The 26,080-nt window shown below is 43.9% G+C and overlaps 1 protein-coding gene across 2 annotated transcripts; it reads right to left on the bottom strand.

Annotated features, from left to right (window-relative positions):
• Window positions 1-475: 475 nt before the first annotated feature.
• Window positions 476-25,641, bottom strand: POGLUT1 (protein O-glucosyltransferase 1). 2 transcript variants are annotated; one of them, XM_060234450.1, is made up of 11 exons: window positions 25,450-25,641; window positions 22,171-22,261; window positions 20,703-20,846; window positions 18,747-18,882; window positions 18,497-18,618; window positions 14,862-14,921; window positions 10,317-10,416; window positions 9,877-9,935; window positions 8,268-8,435; window positions 6,954-7,010; window positions 476-803 (listed from the first exon to the last, which is right to left on the bottom strand). In XM_060234450.1, exons 1-11 carry the CDS (start codon window positions 25,541-25,543, stop codon window positions 647-649), a joined length of 1,188 nt encoding a protein of 395 aa, XP_060090433.1. In that variant the 5' UTR covers window positions 25,544-25,641; the 3' UTR covers window positions 476-646. The 2 variants fall into 2 exon arrangements, with proteins under 2 accessions (XP_060090433.1, XP_060090434.1); XM_060234451.1 differs by having other exon boundaries at window positions 25,456-25,640.
• Window positions 25,642-26,080: the final 439 nt, after the last annotated feature.

The following is a 26,080-nucleotide window of genomic DNA, read 5'->3' as shown; positions in this document are numbered from 1 at the left end:
AAGTGGTGTGGTGAGTCAATTTAAAACAAAAAACACATATTCCATTTTCAAAAGGACTGTAGCCCTGTTTACAGCTTACAGTGAACGCAGATAGTCTGTGCACAGTTGTACTCTTCATTTTTCCTTAAATGTGCATTCAATAATTACCCTGTTACATTCAAAACACTGAACATGTAACTGAAATCCTACTAGTCCCCAGTTTCATCTGTAAAGTTGGCTCTTTCTTACTATCAGGTGTATGCTTATACATACAGTTTGTACATATGTCCACTGTAATGTGAACAGGGTTCATGAAGCAAAGCAATACTGGAACTCAGTGGAACTTGGGCTCCACATATGCACTTTTAAAAATGTTACCAAAATATTGAAAAAATAAAATTCTATAATTGACTAATACAGAATGCAATAATAGTAATACATTAAAAAAACGGACTTGGTAGCATGAAACATGAAGATCTAGGTGAACAAAACTATGTAGTTTTCTAGCTTTTTATTAGCTCACAAGTAAAGCAGAAACCAAATAGCACCCATAAAACTAATCAAGTTTATCACCTGATTTCTGTTTTACTTTGCCAAAACAAACAGTTACCATTTTGAAACACTGTCTACATGCTTTGGTCCTGAGATGAAAATGTAACAGTAGCTTCTACAGTTCTGTTTTCAGTGGCCTGGGGGATATCAAACTGAAGTTACTCTTCCGTTTAACTTTGTAAATCAGGGCTTTAGAATATCCAGTTAGAAGTCTTTCCCAATAGCAAGAGATATCCTCCATCTGCAAATGATTCATGATAAACTGGCGACCCCTAGAGGCAAGAAATAAAATCAAAGATTACTCTTGTAGTCAGCGCGTTCATATATTACTTATTATACTCGGTGGACCTGGTGGAACTCTCTGCCACATGACACCAGAGCCCTGTGAAATCTTATGCAATTCCACAGGGCCTGTAAGACAGAGAGATGTTCTGCCAGGCTTTCAAGTAAGGACAGCAATGGCTGCCAAGCTGGCACCTCAATCTCTCGCCTCTCAGAACCCCACCCCCCTTGATACAATGTCCAGCAGTCTGGAATAGAAAAAATTACTATGCAATAAAGGTTATTGGAATTGGAATAGAAGAAATTAATAGGGCGCCATGGGGGGGATTGTAAGATGTAAGATGTTTTAGCTTGAATTGTTTTTATTGAATAGTTTTTATTGGTTTTAAACTTGCGTATCCCTGTATCACTAATGTGCATCTCCCAGATGGAGCAATTAATTAAGACCATTTATTATCATCATCATCCTCTTTTGAAATCCAATGGGGTAACTTTCTAATGACATAAATGCTGCCCTTCATAATCCAGCAGTTGCTGTTCCCACACTTACACCTTGTACTATGTGAGACCAGGGTCACCCACCCAAGTCAGCTCCATGCCCTACCAAAGTATAAACCTTTATGTCACCACAAGCAAAGGAAGCTATAAAAAGTAAAGAGGCTTCTTTTAAAAAGTGGAATGTCTGCCCCAATGAATTAAACATGCTCTGGCAAAAGAAATTTAAGTCAATAATTAGGCATGCAAAAGGAAATGCTGAGGAGTGGGTTGCTAAAAGCATCAAGATAAACAAACATTTTAAAGATACATCTGGAACAGGAAACCAGACAGAGAAGCAGTGGGGCTTTGGGATGACAAAGGAAGAAAGGAATTACTAAAGAAAGACAGGGAGATGGCAGAGAAATTAAATTACTTTTTTGCTTCTTTGTTCACTGTGTAAAGTGGGGGGGCATGTACCCATGCCACAGACCCAGTTTTCAGGAAGGGACAGCCAAATTGAGGTGACCAGAAATGAAATTATAGACCTACTGGGAAAATTAAAAACCTGTGTCTCCAGGTCCTATGGCGTACATCCAAGAGTTCTAAAACAATTCAGATGTGAGATGACCTACTAACCTGTATATGTAATCTATCACTAAATTCAGCCACTGGACCAGAAGACTGGAGAGAAGCAAATGTGACACCAGCTTTTAAAAGGGGATCCAGAGGGGAACCAGTAAATTACCGGCCAGTTAGCCTAATGTCTATCCCAGGCAAATCAGTAGAAACAATTGTTAGGCACACAGAGGGACAAAGCCTACTGAGGAAAAATCAGCATGACTTTTGCAAAGGGAAGTCCTGCCTCATGAACCTTTTGGAGTTATATGAGAAAGGTAACAAGCATGTAGACAATGGTGACCCAGTAGATTCAAAAGGCTTTTGACAAGGTACCTCACCAAGGACTCCTGAGTAAACTTAATAGCAATGGGAGAAGAGGACAGGAAGCAGAGTAGGAATCAATGGACAGTTGTCACAATGGAAGGAAGGAAGCAGTGGAGTCCTACAAGGACTGGAATTGGAACTGGTACTATTTAATTTATAAATCAATGATCTGTAATAGGGGTGAGTAGTGTGGTGGCCCTGTTTGTGGATGACACTAAATTCTTCAGGATGATGAAAACCAAAGCTGACTGTGAAGAGCTTCAAAAGGACCTCCACAAACTGGGAGGTGACAATGTGGCAAATGAAGTTCAGTGTTGGTGATGCACATGGAGGAAGCGAGCAATCCCAACTTCAAGCATAGGCTAACAGGGTCTGAACTTGCTGAGGGAAAGGATCTTGGGACATCATGGATAGCTTAATGAATGTGTCAACCCAGTGTGCTGCAGTGAAAAAGGCAAGCACTAAGTTAGGAAGGGGATTATGAGGAAGGGGGCTGAGAATAAAACAGCTGATATTGTAATGACCCTGTCCATGATGCAGCCACATTTGGAATTCTGTGTACAGTTCTGGTCCCCATATCTCAAAAAGGACATTGCAGAGTTGGGAAAAGTTCAGAGGAGGGCAACAAAGATCATTAGGAAGTTGGAGCATCTTCCTTTTGAGGAAAGGCTGAAGAGTCTGGGACTTTTTCATTTAGAAAAGATAACTAAAGTGGGACATTAGGAGTTTGTAAAATTATGCATGGGATTAAAAGAGAAATTCTCTCCCTCTCCCAAAATACTAGAACTTGAGGGCATGCAATGAAACTGATAGGCGGACAAGATGGACAAAAGGAAATACTGCTTTACACAGAGGCCCTGTTCACACAGCGCGTTGAGTCCCTGTTAAATTGACCTGGTTCTGTTCCGAATATCTTTGTTCCGGATATTATTGATCAGACTGTCATACCGCAATTCGAATCACTCCACAGTGAAACAGTCTTCTGCTGTCCACACAACAGCACAGTGCAGTTCTTGTTTTCTTTCATTATTATGTGCATGCACGCATTATGCGCATAGGTTAAAACATGTGGTTATGCGGTTATGTGCATATCGCTAAGTAGTAAAAATGGCGGTCGTAAACTGGATGTTTGGGGCTCCTTTTGCTCTGGAACAGCCTTCAGACATCCAGAAGTTGGTTAATATTGCAGCAGAACTATCCAGATGGAGAAAACGAGGTGAAACCAGAGAACTCGAAAAACACCACAAAGGAGCAGGTAACAATCCAGTTCCATGAACGATTGAGGGGGGGCTACCACGAGTTAATACTGGGAGGCAGATGTTGCTGTCTGATCAGCCACTTTAAATCCAGAAAGAAACAGCAGCAACATCTGATTATACTGTGCATCTGAACAGGGCCAGAGAGTGATAAAAATGTGGAATTCACTGCCAGAGGATGTAGCGATAGCCACAGGAATAAAAGGGGGTTAGATAGATTCATGGAGGATAAGCCTATCAATGGTGACTGAGGGGAACCAAAGCCAGGAAGCAACATTAGGGGAAGGTCTTGGCCTCTGTGCTCTGTTATTTACCACCCAGAGGAAATGACTGGCCAGTGTGAGACAGGATACTGGACTAGATGGATCATTGGTCTGATCCAGCAGGACTCTTCTTATGTTATTAAGGTATCTAGAAATTTTGCCTCTTTTTCACAATGTGGACACATTTATTCAGTCCATGTTAAAGCAGCTGAAGTCACCCATAGTTACGCTTACATCTCCTGTTTTCCTTATTTCCAGATTATCTGGTTCTTTCACCAGGCTTTCAGTTGAGGCAGTGGCCATCACCTGTTACTGGCCTCTCCCCTTTCACTCCATCCTAGTGCTGTAGGACCTGCTGGACCTGGACAATAGGCCATGCTTTGAGGCTCACTCTGTCATTTTTACCTTTCAATGTTTAGATCTGTAAATTTGGATTTTATATAATTTTAAACTTGTTTTAACGATTGATTGTCTGTTTCTATGATATAATCTGCCCTGAGCTTGTATTACGGGAAGGGCAGGCTATAAAGTACATAATAATAATAATAAATTTTATTTATATCCCGCCCTCCCCGCCGAAGCAGGCTCAGGGCGGCTAACAACATGTCCATATCATTATACAAGGGTTTAAAATCACATCAATCTTAAAACATTCCAATTTATAACAAAAACATTTCAGGTGCTAATTCTGTTAATAAAAATAATGGTGGTAGAAGTCACCTAGCATCAGTCGCTCAGCCAACAAAGGCCATCCTGAAAAGAGTGGTCTTGCAGGCCCTGAGGAACTGGTCAAGGCTCCGCAGGGCTCGCACTTCTTCTGGGAGCTGGTTCCATAGGTGTGGAGCTGCGATAGAGAAGGCCCGTGTGCTAGTATTTTGTAGTTTTGCCTCCTTTGGTCCGGAGATAGCCAGCTGGTTCTTCCCTGCTGACCTCAGTGCTCTCTGGGGTTCGTATGGGGAAAGACGGTCCCTCAGGTAGGCAGGTCCTCGGCCATATAGGGTTTTAAAGGTAAAAACCAGCACTTTGTAACGAACCCGGTAAGTAACCGGCAACCAGTGCAGTCCGCGTAGCCCCGACTGTATGTGCTCCCGCTTCGGGAGCCCCAATAACAGCCTAGCCGCCGCGTTCTGCTGCAACCTCCGGGTTCGGCACAGAGGCAGCCCCATGTAGAGGGCATTACAGTAATCCAATCTTGAGGTGACCGTTGCATGGATCACTGTTGCTAGGTCCCAGCGCTCCAGGAAGGGAGCCAACTGCCTTGCCCGCTTCAGATGGAAAAATGCCGACTTGGCAGTGGCTGCTATCTGGGCCTCCATTGATAATGAAGGCTCCAGTAGAACTCCCAAGCTCTTGACCCGGTGCGCCGCTTTCAGCGGCACACCGTCAAAAACCGGGTGCGGTATTTCTCTCCCTAGGGTGCCGCGGCCCATGCAAAGGACTTCTGTCTTCGTCAGGTTCAGCTTCAGCCCACTCAGCCTAAGCCAGGTTGCCATGGCCTGCAATGCCAGGTCCAGGTTCCCTGGAATGCAGTCAGGCCATCCATCCATTAGCAGATAGAGCTGGGTGTCATCTGCATATTGATGACACCCAAGCCCATACCTCTGGGCAATCTGGGCAAGGGGGCGCATATAGATATTAAATAGCATTGGGGAGAGAACTGCTCCCTGCGGCACCCCACAATCTAGTGTGTGCCTCTGGGACAGCTCACCCCCGATTGCCACCCTTTGTCCCCGTCCCTTGAGGAAGGAGGAAAGCCATTGTAGGGCCAGCCCCCTAACCCCTATGTCGACGAGGCGGCGGGTCAGTAGCTGATGGTCGACCGTATCGCATGCAGCCGACAGATCTAATAGCATCAGCACCGCCATGCCGCCTCGGTCCAGATGCCGCTGGAGGTCATCTACCAAGGCGACCAGCACTGTCTCCATCCCATGACCTGGGCGAAAGCCAGACTGGCAAGGGTCTAGGATGGAAGTGTCATCCAGAAAACCCTGCAACTGCAACACCACTGCCCTCTCAATAATTTTACCAAGAAACGGTAAATTGGAGACCGGTCGGTAATTTGCCAATTCGGCCGGGTCTGCTGTACTTTTTTTCAGGAGGGGGCGGACCAAAGCCTCTTTCAAGGGTGTTGGAAAGCACCCCTCAGAGAGGGATCTATTTATGATGTCCAGTAAAGGACATCTACGCTCCCTTTGGCAAGGTTTAATCAGCCAAGAGGGGCAAGGGTCCAAATCACAAGTTGTTGGGCATGCGGAAGAGAGAATTCCATCGACTTCCTCCAGGCTGAGTGGGTTGAAGCGATCCAGAACGAAATCAGAAGACAGGCACGGAGCCTCAAGTTCCTGTACTGTATCCAATGTGATAGGCAGGTCCTGGCGGAGCGAGGTCCTAAAGGCAGGTCCTAAATAAATCTTCAATGTTTGGGTCAGGTGTAACCAGTACTAAGTGACCTTTCAAGCCCAGGGTCTATTCATAGAATCATAGAGTTGGAAGGGATCTCCAGGGCCATCTAGTCCAAACCCCTGCACAATGCAGGAAATTCACAAGTACCTCCTCCCATGCCTGCCCACCCCCCAGGATCCCTGGCCAAACTGGCCTGGAGGAACATTGCTTCCTGATCCCAAAGTGGCAACCAGCATTATTCCTTGTAAGCATTCTAATCTACTAGACTCTATAAAGATCCAGCCTATGAAGTGTATCTTTTACTGTCCTTTCTGTGCAGCTTATATTCAGGGACAGATATTCATATTCCACATCCTACTGAGTTTCTGAAAGCCTGCTCTGTGTGCATGTGTATTCCGCCCCCCCACCGCCACCTTAATACACTATGGATAAAGGGTATTGGTTAGAATCATAGAGTTGGAAGGGACCTCTAGGGCCATCTAGTCCAACCCCCTGCACAATGCAGGAAACTCACAAACATCTCCCCCTAAATTCACAGGATTTTCTTTGCTGTCAGATGACCATCTAGCCTCTGTTTCAAAACCTCAAAGGAAGGAGAGCCCACCACCTCCCAAAGGAGCCTGTTCCACTGAGGAATCGCTAAAACAATCAGGAAGTTCTTCTTAATGTTGAGCCAGAAACTCTTGATTTAATTTCAACCCATTGGTTCTGGTCCTACCTTCTGGGGCCACAGAAAACAATTCCACACCATAGTTAGTCCAGCATATGAAACTACTCAGCAGTCACCTATAAAACATACCTCTCTGCAATTTCTTGGGCTATGTCATCATTTTCTTTTACTAACTGTAGCAGCTCCCTAAAACAAAACAGATACATTAGTACCATTGTGTATGAATATATGTGAATACATTGATATTCAGGCTATTGAGCTAAGACTAGACAGTCAGGACCAAACTGGGATGGGTAGTTCTGTTCCCATCTTGAACACACACTGATGGCTTTTCTCCTTTCTTAGTGATAAACATGGAGTAGGAAGCTTCCCTTTAGGCTCACCCCATTTCCTATGAACACACTGAGGTATTTACTTGCCCATCTCAGCTGGTATAGAAAGCTCTCTTTAGTTCAACAGTGCATCACGTTCACTTCTACCGTGATTATGGCATGTAGATTAAGCTGGCACGAGGGTGCAGCCTGTACAGCCAATTAATGCTGTAGCTGAGAGGAGCTGGATTCTGTTGGCAAAATATTATGCCATTTTTTAAAAAAGAAGAGCTGCTTGGGACATTTTGAAAAAGTGGCAAAAGAGGAAGCAAGAGTTCTCTGCTGCTCCTTGCACTCTTTCAATCTGTGTGAATCAAGGACCTGCACTTTCTGTTCCCACAGCAGAAGAACATGCATCTCTTCCTGGAAATGTGAAGTGAGGAAGTAAGAGCTTCTTCTGTAGCATGCTGGTAGCAGGTTCTAAAACACTAGATATGAAATAACCAACACTTCCAAAGATGGAAGGATTGTTCCAAGATTTAAAAATGCCTCATATTTTTGCAGGACTAGCCTTTAACTGTTGAGAATGTGCAAGCTTTAAACTTAGGTATCTCCTGCAAACTTACTGCATTAAAGATACACTATCTTGGCATTTATTGCATTTCTCCAGCAGCCCAAACACACAGATTTGTTTGTTTGTTTGGTTTTTTGTAGCTATTACAAATACAAACACTTTGTTCTCTTTGGTTACAATATAGTGATCTTTTACTTGAACACATCCTCTACAGTACCAAACAAAATGTCATCATATAATGCTGCTTTCTGAAAGACACTGTACCATCAGCACTGCTAAATCCTCTTGTCATTTAGACTGAGACAGAACACTAGAATCTGGGAAATCCAGGTTCATGGAAGATTGTTGGGTTACCTTGGGCCAGTCACACACTTTTAGCGTAACCTGACTCATGGGACTGTGAGAACAAAATGGAGAAGAAGATGACAGTGTTAAGTTGCTTGGGGTCCCCAATTGGGAGAAAGGCAGGATGTAAATGAAGTAAATAAATAAATACACACATCCATGCACTAAAACACAAAGAGAAATAACAAGCTACTCCAGCTTTTAACTTTTTACCTCACATTGGAAAGATCAGACTTGACTGGGATGTAATGAACCCAAGGTTTCAGCTGTGCATAAAAGAATTCCTGCCAGTCTTCCCCAACATGAAAAACCAGCGAGCCACACAGGAAGAGGTGCTTGAATCGAAAACTGGCTGCTACACCTCGGAAGTTAAAGAGGTATCTACGTAATACAAAGAGAAGCTGCTTTAGAATACTGCCTCTCTTCCAGTAACCTATTTCTCTTCTTTCATAATTAATAAAACCTTGTCTGCTTTTTTAAGATCTACAACACTGGGATCACAAAATGAGAAGTTTATGACTTGACTTCCATACATCAATGTATGGGATGTCCTACGCTCTGTGTTAAGTGCTTGGCAAGAGGGATGTACATTCGATTTGATCTTCCCACAGAGTAGCCAAAAGCAACTGCAGTACAACATCTATAGATGCTGCAACAAGGTAAATGTTTGTACATCCCTTTTGGTTTTAAAACTTGTCCTAAGCGATTCTGTACCAAGAAGTGTGAATGCACTTTAATTGTAAGTCTAAAGCTTAATACATGTTTCAAATAGGCCCCATCAGCACCTGAATGTTTGCAACTACAATACATGCATCTCCTGTGGAAAGGAAGAGAGATGACAAGCTGTATCATCAGATGACGGAGGGACGGTGTATCATCAGATGGGGAGGGACGGTGGCTCAGTGGTAGAGCATCTGCTTGGGAAGCAGAAGGTCCAAGGTTCAATCCCCAGCATCTCCAAAAAAGGGTCCAGGCAAATAGGTGTGAAAAACCTCAGCTTGAGACCCCGGAGAGCCGCTGCCAGTCTGAGAAGACAATACTGACTTTGATGGACCGAGGGTCTGATTCAGTATAAGGCAGCTTCATATGTTCATATATGACAAGTGAGACAGCATGTATGACTTTTAGTAAGAACTTTCAAATCAGAATCCCTAACTTTTATTCCAGGCATCATTTTGGTCTTCCCAAAGGATTCCAGAGAAGTCATTTAACATACTAGCACCTGAACAGCATTACCTACATATGCCATAGAAATATCTTACAGTAATACTCTAGGGACTTGAAAGATGACAGAGTGCCTTAGGTTAACTTTGTCAGAATCACTGCAGATATCCTATGGAGTATATTGTACCACCTACTTACTATTAGTGAGTAAAACCTAGAGAATCACGATGGTTCTCTGAAGTTTTTTTAAATATCTTCCAATGTGTGATATACCCATTACATATACATATCTGACTGCTTTTATAAGGGTGGAGGGCATACGCAGCTCATGATAGATTAAATGATTAATTACAAAGTTACAAATCATCTGGCATTGATGCAATTTATATAATTTTCTCTTTAAAACAATTCAGGGCAGGAACTGCTTAGAGATTCTTACTTCCATCACAGAGTTCAAAAGCACAGCAAAGGGGAAAACAGCAGCAGCCTGAAGCGAAGAACTGTGGAGCAACCAGGCTAGCAGCCAGGTTAATGGGGAGCCCTCATAACCCAGCCATAACTACAGCCAGAGAGTCCAGCATTTATGTCAGGGTTCCCATAATACAGAATGGAGAAATAAAATGTTTCAAAAGGATTCGAGACTGAATCTATCACTTACTTGTACTTACAGTGGTCCACTAGAGGAACTTCCTTAGCAGGTGGTTTTCCAAGAGTGTCCTTTAAGGGAGACAGAATATTTATTCTAAAACAGTCACAATTACATTTCCCTTCAGATTTAGAATTAAATTTCAGTAGGACTCAAAGGTCTGTAGTACCACAAAATGCTAATCATCAGCATTTAACATCTAAATAGAAAAGCCCCAGATCACTTCTGTGTCTGAACAAGCCCAAGGGGTCTGGCCAGATAGAAAGCAAGATGGAACTGGTGCATTCTAAGACCAAGCACTTTGAATGCAAGAATCCTTCTTCAAGGCTAGCACAGAGCTGGGTACTCATCTGTTATAGAAATGGAAGCCCTCTTATTGCTGTAGTCTGTTCTGATAATACGCAATACCCCTTCCTAATGAAAAAGAAATAGATGAATTTAACAATAGTTACTTTTTCAGATTTCCAGGCTTGGTTTTTAGTGTATTCTGCATCAACAAGGACTGGATTTTCTCGAGAAAGAAGAACAAGGGGGTCCCGCTCTGGGCTTGTCCTGTCAGAAAACACACACACACAAAAATCCATCAACAAACACTTTAATCTAAAAAACTATCCAAACATAAAGAAAAGCCTGAATCATATGAAAAGCATTATAATTACATGACTTTTCTTCTTAGGATGACTGCAAATAATTTAGGATGTTAAAGCAGTACAGCAATGATGAAGATGTTGGGAACTAATGTGGAGAATGTTCTGGTCCCCAGACCTACTTCAATCATCCTCCAGAAGCTTCACCACCACACTTCAGGCCGCCGCTTCTGAAATCACTGAAATGCTGTGACTCCTTTAAGGGGCAGACAGCGCCAGAATCGGCTGAGCCCAGCCAAAAGCCTAGGGGAGGGAGGTGGGCTCAGGGAATAGCTACACACATGGCCTTGTCAATCCAAGATGTGCAAGTTCTGTTTCAGATGTGATGGAGAAGAACAGAGGCAGGAAATTCAGGATATTAGCATTTCCTACCAACCCACTGGAGTCACAACTAACTCCTCAAACTTCTTACCACAACTGGAGTCCTCAAACTTCTTACCAAAAACTACCAAAATGCATGAAAGGCACTGACGCATGAGAATTTTGGTGTTATGGTTGCTTTACTCGGCAGCAAGTTATGTGACTCCAATGATTTTTCAGCACCGTAAAACAATGCAGCATGAAGAGCAGCATTTCTAGCATACCTTTAGTCTGAACTACAATCCTAGAAGCTCAGATAAAATATATACCACAAGTTAGGAAAGGCACAAACAGGTATAAGAAAAGGTCTGCATGGTTAACAAACAAAGTAATGGAAGCTGTAAAAGGTAAGAAGGACTCCTTTAAGCAGTGGAAAGCTAGTCCAAGTGAGATTAATAAAAGGGAACACAGGCTGTGGCAAATCAAATGCAAGACTGTGATCAGGCAGGCAAAAAGGGACTATGAGGAGCATATTGCAAAAAACATAAAGACCAACAATAAAAATTTCTTCAAATATATTAGAAGCAGGAAACCAGCCAGAGAGGCAGTGGGGCCCTTGGATGACCAAGGGATAAAAGGATTACTGAAGAAGGATAGGAAAATGGCTGAAAAGCTGAATGCATTTTCTTCTTCCGTCTTCACTGTGGAAGACGAGAAGTATTTGCCCGCTCCAGAACCACTAATTTTGGAAGGGGTGTTGAAAGACCTGAGTCAGATTAAGGTGACAAGAGAGGAGGTCCTACAACTGATAGATGAATTAAAAACTAATAAGTCACCAGGTCCGGATGGCATACATCCAAGAGTTCTGAAAGAACTCAAAATTGAACTTGTGGATCTTCTGACAAAAATATGTAATCTTTGATATCTGCCTCCATTCCTGAGGACTGGAAGGTAGCAAATGTCACCCCCATCTTTAAAAAGGGTTCCAGAGGAGATCCAGGAAATTACAGGCCAGTCAATCTGACTTCAATACCGGGAAAGTTGGTAGAAACCATTATCAAGGACAGAATGAGGAGGCACATTGATGAACACGGGTTATTGAGGAAGACTCAGCATGAGTTCTGTAAGGAAGATCTTGCCTCACTAACCTGTTACATTTCTTTGTGGGGGTGAACAAACGAATGGACAAAGGGGACCCAATAGATGTTGTTTATCTTGACTTCCAGAAAGCTTTTGATAAAGTTCCTCATCAAAGGCTCCTTAGAAAGCTCGAGAGTCATGGAGTAAAAGGACAGGTCCTCTTGTAGATCAAAAACTGGCTAATTAATAGGAAGCAGAGAGTGAGTATAAATGGGCATTCTTTGCAGTGGAGGACGGTAAGCAGTGGGATGCCGCAGGGCTCAGTACTGGGTCCCATGATCTTTAACTTGTTCATAAATGATTTGGAGTTGAGAGTGAGCAGTGAAGTGGTCAAGTTTGCAGATGACACTAAATTGTTCAAGGTGGTGAGAACCAGAGAGGATTGTGAGGCACTCCAAAGAGATCTGTTGAGGCTGGGTGAGTGGGCATCAATGTGGCAGATGAGGTTCAATGTGGCCAAGTGCAAAGTAATGCACATTGGAGCCAAAAATCCCAGCTACAAATACAAGTTGATGGGGTGTGAACTGGCAGAGACTGACCAAGAGAGAGATCTTGGGGTCGTGGTAGATAACTCACTGAAAATGTCAAGACAGTGTGCGATTGCAATAAAAAAAGGCCAACGCCATGCCGGGAATTACTAGGAAGGGAATTGAAAACAAATCAGCCAGTATCATAATGCCCCTGTATAAATTGATGGTGCGGTCTCATTTGGAATACTGTGTACAATTCTGGTCACCGCACCTCAAAAAGGATATTATAGCATTGGAGAAAGTACAGAAAAGGGCAACTAGAATGATTAAAGGTTTGGAACACTTTCCCTATGAAGAAAGGTTAAAACGCTTGGGGTTCTTTAGCTTGGAGAAACGTCGACTGCGGGGTGACTGATAGAGGTTTACAAGATAATGCATGGAATGGAGAAAGTAGAGAAAGAAGTCCTTTTCTCCCTTTCTCACAATACAAGAACTCATGGGCATTCGATGAAATTGCTGAGCAGTCTGGTTAAAATGGATAAAAGGAAGTACTTCTTCACCCAAAGGGTGATTAACATGTGGAATTCACATGTTAATTCAATTCTACAAGCATAGACAGCTTCAAGAGGGGGTTAGATAAAAATATGGAGCAGAGGTCCATCAGTGGCTATTAGCCACAGTGTGTATATATGTTTGCGTGTATGTGTATATATAATTTTTTTGGCCACTGTGTGACAGAGTGTTGGACTGGATGGGCCACTGGCCTGATCCAACATGGCTTCTCTTATGTTCTTATGATATATAGCAGTCTGAGATCAGCAGACAGGCTTCCTTTTATTTAGGGAACCTTTGGGTAAGATTTATTTTATCTCTCTTCATAGTCATTTCCAACCATCTCAAACCAGGGAATTCCGAAGCAGATCAAAGTTTGCCTTTTAAAAATAAGGGCAATTTTCATATCTGCAAATGATGATCTTAGGTTAGCCATAGCTATCACAGGAGTTGTCCTTGAAATGGTAGCTGCTGTGAGCGCCCTCTCAGTGCTTATTTGCAACAAGCACGTCTGCAACCAGTGGCAAGGCTCTCGGCACTATCCCCATGCCTGGATGTGGTAGTCCAATGGCTAAAGGGGAGCTGGCTGAAGTTCAGTCCATCATAGATAGAAGTGATGTGACTAGGAAAGACTGAGATGCTAGCTGGAAGATCACTCCTGAGACTGGATGGTGTCCAGCTGAAGCTGTAGATTCTGTAAAGAGCCTCAGGATGTGGTTAGATTCTGTGCTGTCATTGGATAAACAACTGTCCATGGTTGCATGGTCAGTGTTTTTCCATCTACACCAGGCCTACCAGCTGGCTCCTTATTTGATTTATTTGACTTATTTGACTGGAGAGCCAGTTTGGTGTAGTGGTTAAGTGTGCGGACTCTTATCTGGGAGAACCAGGTTTGATTCCCCACTCCTTCACTTGCACCTGCTAGCATGGCCTTAGGTCAGCCAGAGCTCTGGTAGAGGTTGTCCTTGAAAGGGCAGCTGCTGTGAGAACCCTCTCCAGACCCACCCACCTCACAGGGTGTCTGTTGTGCGGCTGGAAGGTAAAGGAGATTGTGAGCCGCTCTGAGACTCTTCGGAGTGGAGGGCGGGATATAAATCCAACATCATCATCATCTTCTTCTTTGTCACATTGATCCATGCAATGGACATCTCCAGATTGGACAACTGCAATTTGCTCTACATAGGGCTATCCTTGACAATGTTTTGGAGACTGTAGGTGATCCAGAATGCAACTGCCAGGTTGCTGACTGGAACATCTTGGTCAGCTCATAGTACTCTAATTTGGCAGCAGCTGCACTTGCTACCAATTAGTCTCCAAATTCAATTCAAGGTGTTGGGGTTAACTTTTAAAGCTCTTAATGGTCTGGAACTCTCATATCTACAGGACCACCTCTCTCATTACAACCCCTCCCCTCCATGCTCCTTTCAGTCATCCTCTAGGAGTGTCTTGCAAGTGCCTGGCTCCAGGATGGCTCAGTTAGCTGTGACCAGGAGAAGGGCCTTCTCAGTTGTGGCTGCTGCCCTGAGAAATGCACTCTCAGATGACACCCAAGCCCGGCCAGACTTGTTTAGCTTCTGCAGTGCATGCAAAGCTGAATTGTTAAGGTTAGCCTTTAGAGGCTAACAACATGTTTGGGCTATTTTTGTTAGTGGTATGATGCTACCCACATATTTTAATAGTTAAATGTTTTATATGTATTAATTTAATATATATTATTTGTTTTAACGTTGCACACACCTTGAGACTGTTTGGGTGAGCAGCAACTGAAAAATCTAATGAATAAATTAATTTCTGGTCCATCTGATACATTGCTTTGTTTAAGGCTTGAGTCCTGTAGCTGTGACTACAACTCTCACTACAGCATTTAGAACTAGGGACATGGACTTACCGCGATCCTCGGAAGTAAGCTGTGGGAATCTTCTTCTTCCATGGCCATTTTTCTGCTGAGCTGAAAATATTTTGGATAAATACAAGTGGGCCATCTTAATAACTGCTGCACATAATTTCTTCCTAGTCCTCAGAACTTCTAGAGAGCCAGTTTGGTGTAGTGATTAAGTGTGCGGACTCTTATCTGGGAGAATCGGGTTTGATTCCCCACTTCTCCACTTATAGCTGCTGGAATGATCTTGGGTCAGCCATAGCTATCACAGGAGTTGTCCTTGAAAGGGTAGCTGCTGTGAGAGCTCTCTCAGCCCCACCCACCTCACAGCGTGTCTGTTGCGGAGGGAGAAGATAGATTGTAAGCTGCTCCGAGTCCCTGATTCAGAGAGAAGGGTGGAGTATAAATCTGCAGTCTTCTTCTTCTTCGACTGTAGGTAATGATATTATATTTGTAGTACCATACATTATTTTAACAAAATATTTTAAAATCCACTTCTTGTGTGTTTGAAATGTAAGACAACCAGAAGAGATTTGTTAGTTTCTCTCACATGTGAGAGTCAGCAGGCATGTATTCCCATCTGTGCAAAATCAGCATCTTTAAAACAAACTGTTATTGGAGCTTAAATAAATAAAGGGGTTTTTTTAAGATATAGAGATTTTTTTTAAAAAAAAAAAACACACCCTTTGATTGTAACTACACTCGAGTTTATGATAATCTATGTTACGGCTTAAATCAACAAAGTTCCAACCAGTTAAATCACGTTTAAAAGTTGCTGGTTACCTGAGCAAGAAGAAAGGCAGCACGGTATAGACCAGTGTTTCCCATTTGCAGGGTTGTGACCTGGTACCGGGCCACAGAAACCTCACTACTGGGTCACAAGAAAAGCCAAAGCTAGCCCCGTCCCATCTCTGTGTTGTGCAAGAGAGGAGCTGGGCTGCCTCTCCTTCCTTCTCTCCCACTCTCAGTGTTTGAGAGAAAAGCTAGCATCCACCAGCACTTTAGACCCAGAAAGTGTTCTTCAAGGTATGAGCTTTCATGTGCCTTATGTTCTTTTGGGGAGATTCCCCCCGGGAGGCCTGGGCGGCAAAGAAGGGTGTGTGTGTGTTTTTCAGCTGGGAGGGGTGGGGAGTGAGCATTCCAGTAGCTATTTCTTTTTTTTACCAAATGACCCCTGGGCAGAATTTTTGCTGGCTGGGGTCATCTGATAGTGAGGAAGGCTTTTTTTTCTTTGCCCCACCTTTCTTTCTTTCCCTGCAAGTGATGCTCTGTCTGTATTCTTGGTGCTGGGCGGGGGGGAAGCAACAGTGGGAGGGCTTCTAGTGCCCTGGTCTCACTGGTGGACATTCTGGTGCTTTTTGGGAATTGTATGGGAGAATTTTGAACTGGATAGTCCACTGGCCTAATCAACATGGCTCCTCTTATGTTTATGTTCTTTCTTTCCATGTCTTTCTTTTCCTTTCCTTTCCTTCCATTTCATTATTTCTCTTTCTCTTTCTTTCTTTTCTTCCATTTTTACTGGATGAAACTCTTCTTTTTATCATACTGTTGTTACAGACATAGGAGCTCTGCCAATGAAAAGCTGGCACCCCCAGTTGTAGCCAGGTGACCTTCTATGAGATTTCTGTGTGAGTGAGTGAGAGTAAGAGGTGTGGGGCAGAACGAGATTATTGGCAATTTCTGCGGTATATCTCAACAGCACTGGAAGAGATGGTACTATGAACTTGGCACCATTTTACTGGTCCTGCTTTTAACAGCTGTCTGACACCAAAATTAAACTCCTCCTGTAGATATTAAAAAGGATGAAAGTAGTTCACTGGCTAAGTATCTGCACAAAAGGTTGCTTTTAAAGGCATGGGAAACACAGCCAGCAAAAAGCTGCAAGCCCCTCATAAATATCCTTTTGGGGATAACTGCAGAAAAGCTTGTATGAACTTCATATAACTTGAAATTAATTCATTAATTGCAGTACAATTCTCTGCTACCTTTCACAGCAATTTCCCCGTATTTCAACCAAAGAAAAGTATGAAAAATAGCTGTCGAAAGATTTTCTTGAAACCAAGCAAGCTTGGTTGTAGACTGAGGCAGGGTTCCAGTAGTAGCAGCTGAAGGAAGGGCCTACTAAATGTGTCAGCATATTTTGAGGTAGAGCAGTTGCCAGGGCCCCGTGTGAGTGGTACATAGTGCTGGCATTCCTGATGGCAATGGCAACAGCACTCCCAACTGCATACACTGGCCAGTGCTGCTGAAGAAGGGATGTGTAGGTGGTGCAGGCAATTGAACATGGGCATTCGGAGTGCTTGCAAACTGGAGAAGAATACACAAACAGATAGTTGCATTCAGGTGTGGGGGTGGAAAGAGGGGACCGCCCACTTTCCACCTCCATTTTGGCTCAGCATGAGTTTCAGAGATTTTTCTGAAAATGAATTTACTTCCGAAGAAGAGGCAGGTTTGGGGGGAGTGACCTGGATGTGACATCACAGGAAAAGGTGGAATTTTGGTTCAGGGTGCCCTGGAAGTGACATCACTTGGTCCTTGACACCATAGGAAATGACATAATTCTTGTCTCCTGGCTCTACCCCCAAAGTCTCCTGGCTCCACCCCCGAATTTTAGTGGGCCACGATGGAGAAGTGTAAAAATAACCGGGCCATTGGAAAGAAAAGTTTGGGAAACCCTGGTATAGACTATAGACTGATCTTATCAGATCTCAGCAGCTAAGCAGGGTCAGTTCTTGGAAGGGAGACCACTAAGGAAGACTCTAGAAGAAGGCAATGGCAAGCCACTTCTGTGGCTCACTTGCCTTGAAAGCCTCTTATTGAGGTCACTAATTTGATGACTTTAAACACAAACACACTCACATACAAAGTTACCAGAGCACACTAAAGAAGAGGAGATTGGATTTATACCCTGCACTTAACTTGGAGTCTCAAAGTGGCTTACAATCTCCTTTCTCTTCCCCTCCACACAACAAACATCCTGTGAGGTAGGTGAGGCTGAGAGAGATCTGAGAGAACTGCTCATGAGAGAACAATTCTGACAGTTATGACTGACCAAAAGTCATAAAGGTGCCAAGAAGTTAGTTAAAGGCTCATCTATAATCCCACTCCTTATCGATGACCCTTTTCCTACTAAATGTGGTTGTCATTCTTTCTCCATAGTGTGCTACAATCAAGATGACCAGAAGCAAAAGTTTCAGCTCTTGTATATTTAGTGTTTGTATGAAACTGAGAATTTTAGCAGATCCAGCTTCTCACTTCAGTATGACAACCTGAACCTGCTGAAACCCTCTTCTCTTCGCATCTGTTAAGAATATACAAGTTCTTTACACCTGCTTGCCTTAAATCCTTATATCCAGTTAGATCCAATGCCATATTATGTTCAGTATCAGGGTGCATTTCAAAGGAAACTCAATCAATTTGGCCTTTTAAAGCCCAAAAGACTCTCCCAGCTTGGAGAACTAGCTTACCATGGCTTGTGGATCCCACAAACTACAACCTCATGTATACTTTTGAAAAACAGTAAAAGTGATATATTTCTCAACATACATAATTTGGACTGAGGTTTTTGGCTTCATACAAGTGCAAGTTAATGGAGGAAACACATGCATAGTCTGAAGGCAACATATTTCTTCTCTGAAATGTACCTTTGGAGGGCCTCTCTCATTATGTCCCAGCGTCCTAGGCCTGTTGGATAAATGGGCCAGACAGCTGGTCCTCCTTCCCAAAATGTCCAGGCAGGATACATAATGTCATAGTATTCTGAAGTCTCCCAGAAAATAAAAACACAGTGAAGCAGGTTAGTAACAACAGAACATCTCAGTAAAGCAAGAGATTCACTTATATGTCACAGTTGTCCACATTAGGGCAGAGGACATAACCCCTTTCCCCTCTTACCTTACTGAAGGAGAAGACGGGAATAGGAGGTTTCATCCATTTAGGCACCTGCGGGTAGTCCCGTACATTGACCACAAACTCCATATCTGGAAGATGGTCAATGATCTCCAAAATGAAATGCTCAATGCCGCTACACCTGCAGAATACACAGGAGAAATACAAGTTATGTCAAAGCTTTTTTTTTTTTTTTTTGCTGTCAAGTCATAGCTGACTTACAGTGATCCTGTAGGGCAGTAGTCCCCAACTTGGTGCCTATGGGCAACATGGTGCCTGCCATCACCTTTTCTGGCAGCCACCAGTTGTTTTTTACGAAGTGGAGGGGGGGAGCCAGGTAGGGCTTTTGCCCAGCAAGGCTTCTGACTATTGCAGCTTTGTTTGACTGTGTGGATTTTTTTTATTTTTGCTTTGGTAGCAATTGATGCCATAGAACAAGGATCTGCACTGTGTTACTGAAGTTAACCTGTGGCAATCATTTTGCGGCTAACTTAGTCTCCTGTGGCAGCCATTTTATTGCTGCGCCCAACAAGCTGCTTCAGAATTCCAAATGTGTTCACAGGCTGAAAAGGTTTGGGGACTCCTGCCACAGGGTTTTCAAGGCAAGAGACATTTTGAGGTGATCTACCATTGCCTGCCTCTGTGTCATGAGCCTGGACTTCCTTGGTGGTCTCCCATCCAAGTTCTAACCAGGACTGAACCTGGTTGACTTACAAGATCTGACAAGATTGAGCTTGCCTGAGCTATCCCGGTCAAGGCTAATATGCAATATTACATGGGTAATATTATGAGAATGAATATCTACTGAATCAAGGATATAAACTCATTTATATAATCCATCTGAACGTATTTACAGGAAGAATTATTATTCACTGGGCAAGGGTTGTGGGGGGAAGGTACACTGGTGAAATGTCCTAAAATAACCCAGAAGTCCCTGGAAGGAATATTACTTCAATTTGTAACTCAATGACTGGCCATAAGCAACCTGCTTTCCTACCATGACCACACATCTATCATATTCAGTACACCTGAATATGGGATAATAATACTGGCCTATGTTATGTGATTTTTGTTATGGATTACTGAGGATGTATATAAAGAAAAGACTAGTTAGTTCTCAAAGTGAGGTCAAGGAAGAAGTGGCCAGATAGTCACAGAAAAAGGCATAGGTACAACATGGTTTTGGAAAAAGCCCAAAGACTGAAGTGGCAAGAGAAAATGAGACGCCAATGATTTGTCCATGCAATGACTCAGCGCATGGGGTGGGAAAGTGGACATGAGTATGCTGGCCTCTGCCTGCCCACCCCCGCCACAGCACAACTGCTGAGCCATCGGCACAGTGTGCATGCACAGGGGAAGAACAAATGTGTACACTACCTCCCATAATAAGTGATGCTGCTTTCCAAATGTTGCTGGTTACAGGAAGGGGGCGTGTATGCAGGCACTTCCTGTGTGTGTTTGCATCGTGCAGATGAATCAGGCCAGTACACTTTTGCCCACTCTCCTGTCCGCAGGATGAGTCAATGTATGGACAGGTCATCTGCATAGAGCTATAGTAACACTGCTTTATTTTTTTCATGTTTTGTTTTTACCACCACTATGAACCAAGCTGGACACAACTACAAGCCCCTTCTGATACTCAAACAAATCCTGATTTAAACAACTCAGCAAGTTATACCTTTCAATTATCCCCATTTCCCAGAGGCATTTATTTCTGATTTCTTTCAGCTTCTAACCCATATGACTTTCTTGTGCAACTAAAGTGCAGTGTCAATAATGATTCTCACAAAAGCAAATGCAATTCCAACAATTCAAGCAAGGCAATGCTTCATCAGTTTCTTCCCCTTACGCAGGAATTTAGCTCTTTCAAACATTTTCTGCTCAATGACCCACAGGTTAAGGAGGTTAGGGAGATTTTCCTGCTTCTCTCTCTGTGATGGATATATTTTGTGTTGTTCTCACCTTGCAGGGAACATGCAATCATGCTCACGATACAGCTTCTTCTCAATGATCTGGTAGTGAGTCCCCAGCTTTCGACTGATTGCTTCTGACAGCAATTCCTTGGAGATCCCATCTCGAAAAGGAGCCAAGTCCTGTTCCCTAACTCTGAGGGGAGAGAGATTCTACCCATCATTAAACACATTAGGGAAAGTTATTATAGTAACAGTTAACAAGGCATTCATGAAAGTTGTCTGTTTGGGAAATCTCTCATGCTCAAAGACTGGCAGATCATTCAGCTAGCTCCCTGAGGTAAACAGATACAAATGGAACCTAGGAGCTGCCTTATACTGTAAGGCTATTCACCAGTCAAGCTCAGTACTGACTTTTGCTCTAGCAGTACTCTCCAGAATGTCTTGGCAGAGGACTTTCCCAACAGAGCCACCCCTGATGCTTTAGCCAAAGAAGCCAGGGATAGAATCTTCTATGTGCAAGTAGCTCCTGGGGAAAGAATTAGTTGAATAGAGAGTGGCATGTTATGTGATGGCAAACTCACAACTTACAAGCAGGAGAGAGAGAACTGGTCACAGACAATGTTGGGGAAAAAAGGGATCTGTGCATCTCACTTGAGCAAGTGCAAACAACAACTTTAAGGTTGTGCATGTAAACATAATGGAAATATTTCTTAAAGATTTGTTGAAATACAGTGTAAATTTTAAAACCCCTGCTAGTACATAGTAGCACATGATGACCTATGAAGGCAATCTGCAACACATGCTGAAGAAGTGGCACAATGGGCCACTTTGCTATGGACACAGGACTGGTGAAACAACTGAAAGGAGTCTCAGAGCACAGGAGAAGGTGAAGGGTATGGCTTACGCTTCTTGGCCTGGAACAGGTATCCACTAGGCTGGAGGAAAGACTCTGAGGCACTGGCCATGCTGCTGGGGCTCAGCTTGCTTTTAGTCTGTCTGGCCAAGTACAACCCTTGTTTCCTCCCTCTCCCCACTTTATTTGTGGTACACATTGTACTTTTTTAGTACTTGGCCCAAAAATCCGCCTACCTGTAAACATACTGATGTGAAAGCAGTGGACTTCAGTGGACTTACTTCCAAGGAGAATATATTTGACAACCTGCTATCTTATCTTTCATAGCCCAAACAGCTGCTGCTTTCATTCTACCAACAATGGCTGTTAATTCAACCACACTCCATAGACATTGCAGCAGAAGCAAGTTCCTCGACTGCTGATCTACTATGAACACATGACACTGCTGCACCAAATCTGACTACTGGCCCGTCTAGTCCTACCTGCTGGCTGATTCAAGCAGATGCCTTTCCCAACCTGATGCATGAGGTTCTTTTCTCTGGAGATGCAATAACTGAACCTGGGATCTTCCATATGCAAAGGATATGTTCTGCCACTCCAACCCTCCCCTCCCCACCTCCGTAAATATCACTTAAATTGTCTGTGATACTGGCCCCTTCCTTACCCTTGGTGACAGCTGCAATTTTCCTTTATGCATGGCTTGTAGTTCTCCACAGCTCTGCTAATCTGGACCAGGAATTTCTTCCAATTTGTATCTGAAACACAACCAGGATTACGTGCTGGATAATTCTGAAACAATTATCAAGAGATAAAAAGGTAGGAATCTTTTTGGGCCATGCACACTATGCAAGACACCATTACATGTGCAGACAAATTGTATGGGCTCATATGAATAGCAGTGGGAGCAGGAAACATTGTGAACCCCTTGCAAGTCTATCTGGTATTAATAAAGGAAAGCAACAATAAGACTTCCCCCTCCATTTCCTGACAATCAGGCATTTTAGAGGCTCCTTTGAAAATACTATGATTTCCCTATTGCTTTACTTATCAAAGGACCTGCCTGTCCCACATTGGTCTTGTCAGCCACCAGCGAGCCTGCAGCAAACGTGGACTATTGCACCCTTCTTAAATCTTCGTTCGCAAAGCCAAGCCGAGAGAGAGAGAGAGACCTCTCTCAACTGCAAATTTTCAATATTTTATCTTTAAAAATGTGTCACACTTTCCTGGACATCCAAAATTACTTACAATTCATTAAACAAAACACAGACTGTTAAAACACATTTAAATAACTACAACCTAACAATTTCCTACAACCTATTGCAATTTCTACTGTTCTTACTGCCAAAAAACCAAACCCATATAAAACTACTGAGATCCATCTGGGGGTTCAGGCAGAAAAAATACACTAAAATAAAATTGCTTTGCAGAGTTTGCCTTCCTGGGCAGCTCATGTGTGTGACTACTGTGCTTGAACATTCTTCTGTTATTTATTTTATTTTATTTTATCAGATTTATATCCTGCCCTCCCCTAACGAGCTCAGGGTGGCTGATATCAGTTAAAAACCACATAGAATACTAAAAACAATATACAATAAAATCAATTCTACACATTTTAACCATAAAATCCAAGATGCATGTTGGTGTTTCTCAATATCTATATTTGTCCAGTGGGACATTGCTGTGGGACATTTGCTACCTCCCCTTACCTATTGAAGGCAAGCTTAAATAGTTCAGTCTTACAGGGCCAGTGGAACTGTGGCAGGTCCTGCAGGGCCCTGATGTTTTTGGGGAGGGCATTCCACAGAGCGGGGGCTGTTATTGAGAATGCTCCGGCTCTAGTGGTGGACAATCGAACTTCTTTCAGTCCGGGAATCTGGAGGAGATTTTGGGATCCTGAACGTAGTGCTCTCTGGGGCACATATGGGGTTATTAACCGCGGCAATGGAAACTGCCCTTTTGGAGCAAGGGCGGGATACAGACTTAGGCTGTGCACAGAAACATTAATGAATGAGCAACAGAGGCATTAAGTTTTGACTGAAGTTTCTGACTTAACTCATCCAAGTAACATTGCACTAAGTCTCACATGCTGTTGTGCTCAGGTTAATCTGCAGAGTTGTTGGACAAACATGCCTGAGCAGGAAGCCGGGAACAGGTGAGCTTTGGGAACCCTTCCATTCTTCAGTATTTCATGTAGTGCTGGAGCTCAGCTAAAGCAGCTAAGCCTTTGAGGGAAGGACAGCCCTCTGCAGGCTCCATAAAAGATCACTTGTTTTGACTACAGAACCCAGACAGTTCCAAAGAGGCTGGGGAAAGACACATCTGAGAGGATTCTGAGTGGAAAAATCAGAGAACAGACAAATGAGAATCATCTAGAAGGAAGCTGGTGAAGATGTTGTGCCCTCTTGGCTTCATGATCCCACAATGCTCACCAGCTAGCAGACAGGAAGACTGCAGTGTTAGCCAGGCAGCGCTCACTCCCAGGGCCTGGACAGCCCACCTGCCATCAACTCAGAGCACACCCTGGTCTAGCAGTTACTTTTAATAGCTTTTCAGTCTCTAACTTTTTATCATATACACTGTTGGTTCTCCTGCAACAGGTTATCCAATCCAGTAGCAGAAGTGGAGCAGGTTTTGCATTCTCCTTTGGTACCCCAGGCACCAGAGTGGCCCAGGTAGTTGCAGGGCTGGAGTGCTACTTAAGGAGGCACCACTGCTTTGCTGGAGCAGCCATCCAAAGTCAGTTCTTGGGGGTCACCAGCATCACATTTTGATCCTCCCTGGCATTATTGCTCAGCAACAGTGTGCTTTTCTCTCTTGCTTACCTTATACTTTGCTTTTTTCTCTAGAGAGGACTGGATGTGGCTGACAACATCATTCTCCCCTCCTCTGTGACCCTGCATTTATTTATATCCCACTTTCCTCCCCAGTTCAGACTCAAAAGTAGTGGCTTTTTGAAACTGTCCCCCTTGCACACACAACAACAGCCCTCTGATGCAGGCCAGGCTGAGAGTTTGTGACGGATCACCCAGCAAGTTCCCATGGCAGAAGTGAGACTGTGAAGCTGGGTTCCCAAAGTTCCAGTCCACCACTCTCCAACCTTGTGAAGCCTGAGATATCTGACTAGCCCAAGGGCCCCCAACGAGTTTCTGTGGCACAGTAAGGTTTTGAACCTCACAGAGCTTAGTCACAAAAATAGATTTAAGTATTTTGTAAACAGAGAAGTGCTTCGGTGGGACGGTGGCTCAGTGGCAGAGCATCTGCTTGGGAAGCAGAAGGTCCCAGGTTCAATCCCTGGCATCTCCACTAAAAAAGGGTCCAGGCAAATACGCGTGAAAAACCTCCGCTTGAGACCCTGGAGAGCCGCTGCCAGTCTGAGTAGACAATACTGACTTTGATGGACTGAGGGTCTGATTCAGTATAAGGCAGCTTTATATGTTCATGTTCAACCATGAGGGAAGGTGAGAGAAACTGAAGAGGGAACCATGCAGTCCTTAAGCTTGAATGTCTCCAGGGGGTTGACTAGATGCCCCCCGAGGTTCCTTCCACTCTATGATTGTTTACAGAATGCAGCTTTTGACTGTGGACTACTTAAGAAACACGGGGGGGGGGGGGGGCTGAATGATTCGTGTGCTATTAAACGCCCACAATCCACTAGGTTGAAGCGGAATCGGCGCATGAAGCAACTTCAGGGTGCTTCAGAGAAGTTTCAAGAGACCTTTAGGACTCCAGCACAACAAAGGGAAGGGCACTGGTTAAAAAGATGTGCTTGGTCTGCGAACAGGAATGTTTCCACGAACCAAGAACTGAGAGTCGGAGAATGCCTGCGCACCGATGCCACAGAGAAGATGCCTTTTGAGACACAATGGCAATAGAAAGAATTTAGGAGCAGGCGCGGAGAGGTGGCACGCACTCCCTGGCGAACTTTCAATTCAGCTCTACTTACGCCCACCTGCGGAGCCACTTCCCCAGCAGCAGAACACAAACAGAAACAGAGTTGCCACTCGCTGCAGCCAGAGAGACGGCAGAGGAGACTCCATCGCGAGAAAGCCAACCACAACGCTTGCGCACACCGCCCACAGACACAGAGATTCCCATTCAAGTGGTTCCACAGAAAGGGACAGACTCCACCCCCATTACCAGCAGTCAGTGCACATGCGCATAAATCGCGGTCCAGATTTCCTCGATTTCTGGGATTCGTAGTTTGCATATAACAAACGGCCTGCTCTCGTGTTTGACACAGTAGCATATATTTTGCCGAGGGGAGGGAAGTGTTCCCGCAGATGTCTATGCAAGGAGCAAATCTCACAGAAACCAGACGGCTTTCTTCTCAGTAAACGTGCATAGCGCGTGAACAAAGCAGATTAGATCGGTTGTGACTCAATACGCTTTACTGCCCAAGGCGCCTTCTTCCGATGCTACCCGTGGAAAGGGCGGGAGGGGAGATGCCCCCAGTGCCATCTCTTTGGTGGAGCAGGAGGAAAAACCAGCAAGAGGCTCTGCAAGAGGCACTGCCAGTCTGAGTAGACAATACTGACTTTGATGGACCAAGGCTCTGATTCAGTATAAGGCAGCTT

Source organism: Heteronotia binoei, chromosome 3 (assembly GCF_032191835.1).
Source record: "Heteronotia binoei isolate CCM8104 ecotype False Entrance Well chromosome 3, APGP_CSIRO_Hbin_v1, whole genome shotgun sequence".
In the NCBI taxonomy this organism is placed as follows: domain Eukaryota; kingdom Metazoa; phylum Chordata; class Lepidosauria; order Squamata; family Gekkonidae; genus Heteronotia; species Heteronotia binoei.
The sequence above is the reverse complement of the archived record's forward strand: the minus strand, read 5'-3'. Positions and strand labels throughout refer to the sequence as shown.

Excerpts from the sequence above, each read along its gene's own strand:
- POGLUT1 (XM_060234450.1), bottom strand. The coding sequence starts at position 25,543 with ATGGAGTCTCCTCTGCCGTCTCTCTGGCTGCAGCGAGTGGCAACTCTG. Across the intron at positions 22,262-25,449 it reads AAGTGGCTCCGCAGGTGGGC|ATACAAATTGGAAGAAATTC; the intron begins GTAAGTAGAGCT and ends GTTGTGTTTCAG. Across the intron at positions 8,436-9,876 it reads GTGGACCACTGTAAGTACAA|ATACCTCTTTAACTTCCGAG; the intron begins GTAAGTGATAGA and ends TGTATTACGTAG.